The sequence below is a fragment of the Oncorhynchus kisutch genome, linkage group LG8 (assembly GCF_002021735.2).
Source record: "Oncorhynchus kisutch isolate 150728-3 linkage group LG8, Okis_V2, whole genome shotgun sequence".
Taxonomy (NCBI): domain Eukaryota; kingdom Metazoa; phylum Chordata; class Actinopteri; order Salmoniformes; family Salmonidae; genus Oncorhynchus; species Oncorhynchus kisutch.
In genome coordinates this window covers 56792868-56804889 of record NC_034181.2, presented here as the reverse complement: position 1 = coordinate 56804889, position 12022 = coordinate 56792868, and the positions used below count along the sequence as shown (strand labels likewise).

At 45.2% G+C, this 12022-nt stretch overlaps 1 protein-coding gene across 8 annotated transcripts in view; it reads left to right on the top strand.

Moving 5' to 3' along the window:
- The window catches only part of LOC109895530 (diacylglycerol kinase zeta-like), a 136360-nt gene that overhangs the window by 21087 nt on the left and 103251 nt on the right, over positions 1–12022 (top strand). Inside the window, exon 1 of one of the 8 annotated variants that reach the window (XM_031830714.1) lies at positions 838–1062. The exons of 4 other annotated variants lie outside the window; for them this stretch is intronic. In XM_031830714.1, coding sequence (XP_031686574.1) covers positions 1001–1062 — 62 coding nt within the window. In that variant the 5' untranslated portion in view covers positions 838–1000. Of the gene's footprint in view, positions 1–837; positions 1063–6854; positions 7940–12022 lie in introns of those variants that run through there. 3 more of the 8 variants (XM_031830711.1, XM_031830708.1, XM_031830710.1) reach the window with 3 other exon arrangements.

Below are 12022 nucleotides of genomic sequence, written 5' to 3'. Positions count from 1 at the left end.
CTGTCTGTCTGTCTGTCTGTCTGTCTGTCTGTCTGTCTGTCTGTCTGTCTGTCTGTCTGTCTGTCTGTCTGTCTGTCTGTCTGTCTGTCTGTCTGTCTGTCTGTCTGTCTGTCTGTCTGTCTGTGTCTGTCTCACATTCTCTTACTCACGCTGTCTTTTTACATGTAAGGTAGTGCAGGGGCTCGGTCTGCTCTGCTCCTCGTCTTTCGGCTCACACAGCGCTACACCATCAGCCAGGAATGCAAGCTAAATCAAGGAGGCTGGGAGACAAACGGAGATATCTCTCCTCCATCCTCTCACTTCCAACTGTTTTATTGTTGTAATACGTGTGCCAAGCAATAAGTGACATTCAACTAAACTTGTCTGCCCATTAGCTTTTACAATTGCGATACTGTCCAATCCGGGAATACAACTCTGAGGTCAAAAGTTCAGGCATACTGTAACTCAATATATATGACAGGTACTGTACTGTAGGATTCAAGGCCTTCATTTTTAGTTCAACATGCTGTATAAAGTTTCTCATTGCCCTCCCCATCAACTATCAAAGATAAACATTGGGGGTAGGGGGAATGTCCTCCAGCTGTCTAAAAATAGCCAGCAACTCAATCAGTTTGGCCATGTTTTATTTTTACCATGTTTTTGGCATGCTCTCCCCGTGCGTGCGCTCTCTCTCTCTCTCTCTCTCTCGATCTCTCTCTCTCACTTACACACATTCTCACTCAGTCACTCTCACTCACTCACTCACTCACTCACTCACTCACTGGCTTATGTCACAAGCCATGAGGAAGTCATGAAACAGGAAGTGAGCAGAAGTGGACGGGGGGGGGGGTGTAAGATAGTTCTGAGAGACAGACGACGCAGTTGTCAGTTGGACTGGAGCTCCGTAACTCGTTGCTAGGTTTGTGTTGGGGGCTGACACAGGAATGCTAGACAGGACAAGGAAGACCGCTCTTTGGTGAGCCGCCGCAAAGGAAGGCAGAGTGGGGACAAAGGACTGGATATGTGGGGTCGCTGGGGGAAGTGGGACGTCCCTCCAACCCCTCCACTTGCCCTCACTCACAGGTAGTGGTGTGTGCTCCTTACTTCCCTTTGTTTTTTGGTCACAAACCACTAATGGCCAGAACGTGGTGTGAAACCCAGACTATGGAAACATTTCTCTATATTTTGGTTTGATTTGTTTAGTGGGACTTTTGGTTTAGTATGTCTAAGAGTATACTCAGTAAAGCTTTACTTGGGTTACAGATGCTGAACACTAAGATGGCGTGGTGAGATAATAATATAAAAGGAAGTTGAGGCTGTGTCAAACTTAGAAATGTAGTTTTGCAGCGTCCGCTTATAAATAGCTTGGCCATCCACCAGGATGGGATTAATTTATGACATTAAACAGGGCTGTATAACGTTCCAGAAAGTTGTCCATTATCCCGAGAATTTGACTGGGATGAACCGGTTGAAGACTAATGTCGTGCAATGCTGAAGTTGTGCTGTTTTTGGGATGTTGCTGATGCTATGACGGTGAGCAATAGTCAAGGGCTGGATGTTTGTTTTGTTCTGGGAAAATGAGCAGTTTATAGTTCTCATTTGTGCAACATCTGCTATGTGCAACAACTGACTTCTTCTCATTTAGATTGGTTGCGCAATTCTCCATAAAAGAAAAAGGTGTATATCGTAACATTCACACTTGGTATATTATCCCTATTTGTCTTAAGACTTTTCACTCATCTTGCAATGCGCCCACGTTATATTTACTTAGTACAGGAGTGTGGGTCATTGATTCAACCCCTGGGGAGAAATGTAACTCAGTTGCACAACATACCCATGGGGGGGCGCCCTAAACCTCTGCTTGTTTTGTTCTGCATCTCCATCTGCTTATCTCTCTCTCTCTCGCTTTCTGAGTTTCTGGTTAGTCATGCCGTCATCCGTCATTCGTTTTATAACTGCTGTTCTTTTCACTGTATGTCCTTCTGACCCAATGATTGCGTTAACTTAACTAGAGGCAATATAGCGGTAATGCACTGTTTGATACCGTAGGCCTATAGTGTGACGCGTTCTCTGTCTATTCCATTCTTGAAATCTAAGTTCTAAAGTTCTCTTTGAGCTGTTGTGGATCTTCTATTTATGACAGTTGAAACCAGGCGGTGTGTTGCTGTTTGAATACCCCCCCCCCTCATGTAACACAGCTGAGGGGTATACTAAGGAGGAGGATCAATGAGTCGGCTAACTTTGATTAAAACAACCAGAAATAATTACTACTACAAAAAGGAAGCTAAACATAGATATGTCTTTTTGGTTGTTGAGTCAATTAGATCATGCCCATTTCAAGCTTATCTTTCTTTAAAAAAAATATAATTTCCAAATATTTAGGCATGTGAGCTAATTGATTCCATTTTGAAGTAAACCCTTCTGATGGAAAGAACTAGGACCAAAACAAAAGCCTATGGAACAATAGCAGGAAACACCTTGCGGGTTCAGTTGTAAAAGTGAGTACAACTCCCCCGCTGGTGACCTCACTTCCTTCCTGTCAAAGTAGTAGAAAGTGACAACAGGACAGGGAGAGGGGCCATGCTGCTGCTAGTGCCCTAAACTGCCCAGGAATGTGGAATTTTCAGGTGGACCTAAAATAAAATCATGCTTATCTATTTACTTGTTGACAGATCAGACACTTTGCTGTCTGTGGACTCTACACTCCTTATATTTTACTGTAGGGCCACAATGTAGTAGCAATGCGGTGGCCTGATGACTGGTTTCAAGTGGGATGTTCTGATTTTATTCAATCTGCACAGTAAAGGTTGTCTGCTCAGTGCTCAGTATGAGGCCTTCTCCCTCAACCCCACACGTCCTGGGGTGCTCCCCAATAACCTGTCTGCTTCTCTACATTCCTCTGTTCCTCCTCACCTGTGGAGTCCTGTCCCAGTCTACCCCTCTACCCCTCCCCCTCTCCTCCTGGGAGGAGCCTCAGCATGAATTACAGCTCTTTTTGGCCCCTTCTAATAGAGCTCGCCAGCTTGTAGTCCTGAAAAATGGAAACGAGTTAGCATTTTCTACCTCTGGTTCGTTGGCCATTACTATGGGGGAAATGAATGGGGTTTTGGGATAAACACCGAAAATAAGGTCTGCGGTTAACACAGGGTTAGGAGATATTTTCTGTTTTGTTCTATGAGATAATATCAGTCAGTTAAAAGGACCTTTATGAATTATGAAGCCTTTTATGTGCTTTTTTTTGTGATTACATAAATGCTTAAAAATTCACAAAAAAATGATGTAAACTGATGAGGATTCTAATAGAACAAAACGTATATGATGTCTTAAGCCTGTGTTTAACACAGATCTTATTTTCTGCAATTATCCTAAAATCCTATTCATTTCCCCATAGGCTTTGGCCAACAAGCCATGAGAGTTTTGCCTGAAAAAACAAACCATTACTATTGCTCTCTATGGTCAGCTAATATAATGACCAACTCACCACATCTACTGAGATGCCAATCACAGAGCCTTCTATAATCTAAAGGACTGCTGTCTGGTAGTTTGATATGATGTTCCCAGTTATCGTCGTCATACCTCACAAGCTGTCTTTAATTTTTTTAAATGGAATTCTCAAATATATCAATGTGCATTCAGGAAGTTTTCAGATCCCTTCACAGGTTACATCCTTATTCTTAAAAAATAATGACAAAGCAAAAACAGATTTTTATCCATTTTTGCTAATTTATATATTTTAAAATAACATTGGCATAAGTATTCAGACCCTTTACTCAATACTTTGTTGAAGCGCCTCGAGTCTTCTTGGGTATGACGCTACAAGCTTGGCACGTCTGTATTTGGGGAGTTTCTCACATTTTTTTTTCCTGCAGATCCTCTCATGCTCTGTCATGTTGGACAGCTATTTTCAGGTCTCTCAAGAGATGTTCAATTGGGTTCAAGTCAGGGCTCTGGCTGGGCCACTCAAGGACATTCGAAGACTTGCCCAAAGCCAGTCCTGCGTTGTTTTGGCTGTGTGTGCTTAGGGTTGTTGTCCTGATGGAAGGTGAATCTTCGTCCCAGTCTGAGAACCTGCTCCAGAGGCCAAAGAGGCCAAAGAGTTCAATCTTGGTTTCAGATAATCTAGTTTCTCATGGTCTGAGAGTCTTTATGTGCCTTTTGGCAAACTCCAAGCGGGCTGAAATGCCTTTCACAGAGGCGTGGCTTCCGTCTGGCCGCTCTACCATAAAGGCCTGGTTGGTGGAGTGCTGCAGAGATGGTTCTTCTTCTCGAAGATTCTCCCATTTCCACAGAGGAGCTCTGTCAGAGTGACCATAAGGTTCTTAGTCTAGGAATAGTCTTGGTGGTTCCAAACTTCTTCCATTTAAGAATTATGGAGGCAACTGTGTTCTTGGGGACCTTCAATGCTGCTGAAATCATTTGGTACCATTCCCCAGATCTGTGCCTCGGCACAATCCTGTCTCGGAACTCTACGGACAATTCCTTCAACCTCATGGCTTGGTGTTTGCTCTGACATGCACTGTCAACTGTGGGACCTTTATATAGACAGGTGTGCCTTTCCAAATCATGTCCAATCAATTGAATTTACCACAGTTGGACTCCAATCAAGTTGTAGAAACATCCCAAGGATGATCAATGGAAACAGGATGCACCTGAGCTCAATTTCGAGTCTCATAGCAAAGTGTCTGAATACTTATGTAAATAAACATTTGCAAAAGTGTCAACTGTTTTCACTTTGTCGTTATGGGGTATTGTGTGTTGATTGACGAAGGAAAAATTTCATTTAATCCATTTTAGAATAAGACTGTAACGTAGCAACGTGGGAAAAGTGAAGGGGTCTGAATACTTTCCGAAGGCACTCTATCATAAAATATTGACCAACTATAAAATATTGCTGAGACATTGACCTACGATAATGTTTGTTATAAAGAGACTGCAACACGGACAGAAGACACTTGCTGTTTGAACCACAGGGGATGAAAGGTCTCTCCACAGAAACAGCCCACCCCCATAATGTAATTGGGGTGTGACGTGGCCCCAGATAGCAAGGCAGTCCAGAGCCATCATTATTCACTGAATTAAAAGAGAGACCTTTTCCAGCTCCCCATATCCTGGACCTATCGCTTCCTAATTGATACAGTTAACTGCAGTGTGGTCCATTAGGCCGAGACTGTGCCTGGTGTGGTCCATTAGGCTGAGACTGTGCCTGGTGTGGCCAGTGTAGGGGGGTGGGGGGGGGACGATCAGAGCCTCCTAAGCCTGGACCTGCGGCTAAACACTAATCAGTGAGGTTCCTCTTCACTGGCCCTCGATGGTGCGACTCACATTGACACAAAACTCTCAATTGCACACGTAGTAATATATGTGTAGTGGTAACATCAGCCGTTGTCTTGCTTGGTAGCCAATGTCTGGCTTAGTAACGTGGTAGTTGCTTGAGGTTCTTGTAGGAGTCGTGTATATTTCCTCGCTGTTGTTTTTGTGACTAATAGGTCGTCTGGTGGACTAACTGGAGCCCTGTATCCAGCCCCGTCTGTGTGGCGCTCCCATCTCTCTTCCTCCTCGTGGCATGATGCATTATTGAAGCAGAGGGCGCTCTAAAACCTGGGGATTGTTTTGGTTGATTAGAGAGGGGAGCAGGGAGAGGAGTGTGTGTGTGTGTGTGTGTGTGTGTGTGTGTGTGTGTGTTTGTGAGAGAGATTTGGCATTCGGTGTGGTTTTGATCCCCGAGAATGAAGCTGAACGAACACATTCTAGAGGTGCTGAGTCTGTTGAAAGCCCTATTATTTGTTTTGCACGGTTTATTTGAAAGATATTCCCATTGAGGACAAATAAATGAATAAACAGGGCTGGGGAGGTCCTATTTTCTGCCCAGCAGACACAGAGGAGCCTGTTTGCGGGGATCCTCTGATGGCGTCAGTCCAGGGTCTCCTTCGCCTGGTCATTTGTTGACTCATATCCCTGCATGATGGTGGTTGGACACTTTCCTCTGATTATCTCAATTTGCTGCGAATGTAAGAGGCAGATAATCACTATTTGTGTGTGAGAGTCTATTACTTTTGAGTCTGTTACTCTTGGAGAGTGGGATAAACAGAGATTACAAAAATAAATGGGGGGGGGGGGGGGGGGGGTAAAGAGAAGGCGTTGGAGAGAGAGGACTCCAAGCTGAGGTTGTTACTTCATAGATGCCACAGTTGAAATGTTCTGATCAGACAGAGTCAAGTTTGTGCTATAACCGTTATCAGCTGACTCAGGGCTGGATGAGGAACAGCTGAGCACAGCAGTGTTGCCGCATTGCACTCTACAGCGTGCGTTTTAAGCCAAACCAAATGGATGGCGTGGGCTTTCTACCCGTCTTTATGTAATGTTTGAGTAGGCTGGCAACTGAACATGTTGCAGAGCTTGGTGCCAACGCTGGAAACTCTTATCCACACACAGAAATGTACGCAATCGACTGGATCAACAAATGGAACATTAGACAACACACACGCATGCAAACACCCCATCCATCTAGATTCTCTACACCCCTGTCTGTGTATCTGGGGACAGTTCTATGGGACTGTCCCTCAGAGCCAGATTCTGGTGTCACTGTGCTCCTGACTCCACTAATTGTATGTGGCTTTTCTAACTTGTTAACACACAGGGGAAAAAACACTGTATAGGCTGGGTTTTTGTGAGCCGAAGCAACTTGGCGACTGAACGAGAACTTGGCGACTGAAGCGCCTAGCACAATACTCACCCTTCCACACTGACAGGCAAGCAGGCACAGGGAGTTTGCCGTACTCCCTCACCACACAGGGCTTATGGAGGAGTGTCCTGGGCTCTTCTTCTCCTCCCCCTCCTTCTCCCTATCTCTCATGTATTTCTAATGAACCAACAGTGGATGGCCATGCATCTGCTTCCCACCTCAGGCCAATCTGGAGAGAGAGAGAGAGATCTTTCGAAGAGACAGCTACTAAACATAGCGAGTGGAGAGTACAAGCCACACACTGAAAGACAGGAAAAACAGTCAGGCAGCTGAATAGGCACCTATGCTTGGGGTCCTATGAGTGGCTCTTCTGGATTTGACACTTCCTGGACTGTTGCAGTCCTGAGAGAGGGAGCCGACTGAGCTGTGTGAGTGCATAATTGAGCGTGAGCAGCAGGGACAGCAGTACGGACAGCAGAGGATCAGAGAAACGGGAGACCGAGGTTCTCAAAGGAGGCGGGGGGGGGAGTGAAGTGAGAGAAGGAGGAGAGGGGAGGGAAAAAAGGAATGAAGGAAACAACAACCAACTACAAGCTCCTAAGAAACAGCCTCTGCTTGAAGCCAATGGATCAAGTACTCATGGACTTGAACTCTGCAGCAGGACTTAACTTCCTGAGGAAGTGTGCTGGTGGAACTTGAGGAAAAGAGAAAGGGAGAGACAAAGAGGATTACAGGACGTAGCTCAAACAATGATCTCTCCCTCTGGCGGAATGGGAAGCTTACTCCACACGGAGGCTAATCAGGACCTGGGAGCCTAAGCATCTCTCTCTGACTTTTCTCTTCTCTGTTATCTTGTTTGGTCTATGCAGGGTGGGAGGGACTGAGGTAAGCCCGGTAGAGCTCCAGTAGACTGTTTACTCTTTTTCATGTGGGTATTTACTAGTGAGAATTGTTGCCATTTTTTTGCTGCGGCTACAGCCATGAGGACTTTGTGACTCCTGGAGCACTTTTTAAGCCCCTACTCTGGAGTGGACCAGCGTTAGTGGCTGACGGAGAGGCTGCCATGGAGCAACAGTGTGACCAGGGGGCAGGGCCTGGGCTGGCCGGGTCCGACTCAAACCCGGGCTCCCTGAGGGAAGGGGAGGGTGCCGTCGCCACCACCTCTGCCTCCTCTTCCAACTCAGACCTGCCCACCGCCCTCTTACCTGACGGGGAGCACCCAGACACGGGCCGAAGGCAAAGCAAACCCTTCACTGGCCTCAAACTGTTCGGCAGGAGGTAAGGCACAGACCAACCTCTCACTAAGCCACTGAAGTGCATTGATCACAATGTTGTGGTGGCTGTAAATGTTATGTGCTTGATTTGATTCCTGGATGCTCACTTAGGTGTAGCAGTAGTAGCAACAGGTATGAGTTTCCAGTACATGCCAATAATGACTGGGCTGTATGTGTGAGCGGGTTAGTATCCATGCAGTTGTCCCTCCGAGGCAGCTGTAGTACTGGTGTTTGCGTTCCTCACTCACATGTGTGTGTGTGTTGTGATTACTGTATGGGGGATTGATCTGTGCCTCTATATCTATACAGTACAGCCTGGTCTGCTTTTGGTCTGACCTTGATGTACAGTCTACACACTAATCGCAGACAAGTTTGTCTTTTCCAACCATTGCATACCCTGTCGCTGAGTGTTGCACCGTAACACCATGGCATAAATGAAGCACTCAGGTTACAGTATACAGTATTACTAGTCGGCGAAACACTACCTGGTTAGGCTACAGCATGGGATGCACTTTGCCCATCTCTGAATGAGTGAGGACGTGTAGGAGGCAACAACTGCAGAGATTAGCAGTAAAAACAGTCAGGGATTGATTTAGTAAGAGTGAGTGATTTGTTTCCATTGCCAGTGGAATAGTCGAGCTTGATTAGGAAACTCGGATCATCTCCTCTGCTCTCTGAGAAGGTGTGTGACTCGTTCTCCTCATTAACACAATCGCGGTCACGTGGTGGTGTCACAATGTGTCCCCATGGTCATAACACACATCGAGAGACAATGCCAACGTCAAATCCCAAAATGCCACCTGCCAGTCGCGGTGACCTTGCACCAGATTCAGTGACAACATTCATCCTGTTGTCATACTAGCATCTTACTACTACTCTGTCATGCACATCTATCTCTGGTATGCCGCCCGCTGTTCTTTTACTTTTCGGCTCGTAACCCACAGGTGGCTAGGGCCAGTGATACTTCGAGGCCTTGCACCCTCCGAGCAGAACAGGACGAGAATGTTACACATCTCTCTCACCCAGAGGTTATTTTTAAACCTAATTAGCTGCTCCCCCCCCCCTGCCTTCCCTGAAAGCCTTCAAAGCACAATCACAAGATGAAAAGATGAAAGATTTCCAGAGATGAAGTTTGGGCTAGTCTGAGCCAGGGCGCTGAGACCTATGTGATGGAGTTTAGATGCGTGTTGTTCCACTGAGACCTGGGTCCACAGACTGTCGGCTGGTGATGACAGAGGGAGATGTGACTCAGATCAATCAGTCACAATGGCACTTGCCACAGCACCGTCCTCTCTAACCGAGTCACCGCTCATCTTAGTTCATCTTAGCGCTCATGCTGACGACAAACAATATTTTCTTTGATGCAAATTGCAAGTTATATAATGAGGAAACAACGAGAATGAATAGCATGGTACTGTATCGCTGTTTGCAAATGAACAGAGGCGTCTTTGACGACGTGTTGCTGGCGGATGCTGATCTAAGATGAGCCTTTGTGTAGAGATAGGGTTTGAGGGCCGAGATAACGGTCATGCCAGCCATGCTGTCCTCGCTGTTTATAAGATCCGTGTCGGAAGTGAAGTCGGCACTGACACGAGACGTGCCTGGCAATGACGTCATTAAAACGAGACGCCTGATATGCCTCCCCGTTTGCTGAGAGCACTTACAGTACTCCTGACGTTATGTGCATTAGCTAATGAGCTGTTGGGTACTCTCCTAGTTCAATCAGGTAATCGAAATGTTAAAGAAATGCCAGACTCAACGAAAGAGCCCAGTTTAGTAGGTTGATGTAACCAAATATGGACATATTCAATCGTATCAGAGTACATCTTTGATTGCAGCAGCGTGCAAAGCAACGTTCTGACCACTAATGACCTTCATCAGGATCAGAGTGCTGTTAAACATTTTCTTGTGCTCTACCTTTGCGAGATACCAATGCCGAGCGCCACAGACAGTGAGTCGGAATTCCGTTTTAGTCATCTTTCTGTGTTTCTCTTTCTCTCTCTCTCTCTGGCTGTGTTTTGTTTGTTTTTTCCCCCTGTTATGTTTAAGTGTGTTTATCTCTGTGGCCCTGAGTAAACACATGCTGCCTGTCGGCTGTGATGGCGCAAAACAGAGAGCAGCCGTTGGTGGTCTCTCGCCTCTTTAACTCAGTGGAATTTTAATGAGCTAGAGCTGGAGGGGACCTCTTAGCCCCCCCCCCCCCCCCCCCCCGTTCTCCTCCCTCTTCTCTAAAGGAGAAATCTCACCGTGAAGTCGACAGACACGAAGGCTCATTTTTCTAACGAGGCGCTATGGTGTCAGAAACTGGATGATTTATTTGTCCTTTCTGAAGAAAAAGGAAGTGCGACATCAGTAGCTCATGTGTCTACTGTAATTGAACTTAACCGAGGTAATTCATTAATTTGGGACCATTTCTGTGGACAGAAATAGGTTTTGGTTATGTGTCAGAACCTGGCTGCCTGGGTTAGGGCTCTACTACAGGTCACAAGTCAGAACCTTTTACAACCTTTCACCCTTTACAATTCCCAACGCATGGTTTGCCCACTTTGCTAGAGAGAGGCCCCGACTCTCAGAAGGAATGATTATGGAAAGGAGAGCGGCGGAGAAGAGACATAGACATTAAGAATATAATAAAATATTATAAGGAGGCTATTTTAGTTCTGCTTCAGCCTCTGATAAGGAGTCGCTGATGATGTGTTTATAGGGCAGTAGCCGTATGGTTTGTGGAAGCAGGCGAGTGAGAACACTTCTTTCCTTTTGTTAAGAGGCACTGACATTTTTGTCGACATGGATTTCCAAGTCATAAGGATGTGGAGATGGTGAATGAAGGACAAAGGAGGAATCGAGAAGGATTTATAAGACGATAACGATGGCCCACATGATCTCCAGTTCAGTCTTCTTACAGAGCTGACGTACTTAGTCTAAGCCTGGTGGGAAATAGCCAGAAAAGCCTAGCAATCATAGTGGCAAACGGCCCTGTGAAATGCTTTCATGGGATTCACGATAGATCAAATAATGATCTAATCAGGTTCAACAATAGAGACGTGTTAACTCTATTGGGGGCATATTCACATGTCTTACTTGCTTAAAACTTCTTAGGGCTGAAATCCTGTTAACGGGATTGATATGTCAACAGCCAGTGAAAGTGCAGGGCGCCAAATTCAAAACAACAGAAATCTCTCATAATTTAAATTCCTCAAACATACATGTATCTTACACAATTTTAAAGGTAATCTTGTTGTTAATCCCACCACAGTGTCCGATTTCAAATTGGTTTTACAGCAAAGCACCACAAACGATTATGTTAGGTCAGAGCCAAGTCACAAAAACACACACAGCTATTTTTCCAGCCAAAGAGTGGAGTCACAAAAAGCAGAAATAGAGAGCGAATTAATCACTAACCTTTGATGATCTTCATCAGATGACACTCATAGAACTTCATGTTACACAATACATGTATGTTTTGGGCGCGTTATGTTCAGTAGTTCCAAAAACATCTGGTCAATTTGCAGAGAGCCACATCAATTTACAGAAATACTAATCATAAATGTTGATGAAAATACAAGTGTTAGACATGGAATTAAAGATATACTTCTCCTTAATGCAAACGCTGTGTCAGATTTCAAAAAAGCTTTACAGAAATAGCAAACCATGCTATAATCTGAGAACGGCACTTAGAGAACAAATACATATATCCGCCATATTGGAGTCAACAGAAGTCAGAAATAACTAAATCACTTACCTTTGATGATCTTCATCAGAATGCACTCCTTTATTTAACTAGGCAAGTCAGTTAAGAACAGATTCTTATTTTCAATGATGGCCTAGGAACAGTGGGCATTTCGCTTGTTTGATTGCCTTGTGGAGGGAATAACTACACTGTTTAAATTCAGCCATATTGCCAGACCTCTTTCGATGGTTAAATGCGGTGGATTGCGCATTCAGTTTTGTGTTAATACCACCATCCATCCGCTGTTACTGGTTAGGGTAGGTTTTAATAGTCACAGTGGGTACAACATCTCCAATGCACTTGTTAATGAATGCACACACCCGAGTCAGCGTATAGGTCAATGTTGTTTTCTGAGCC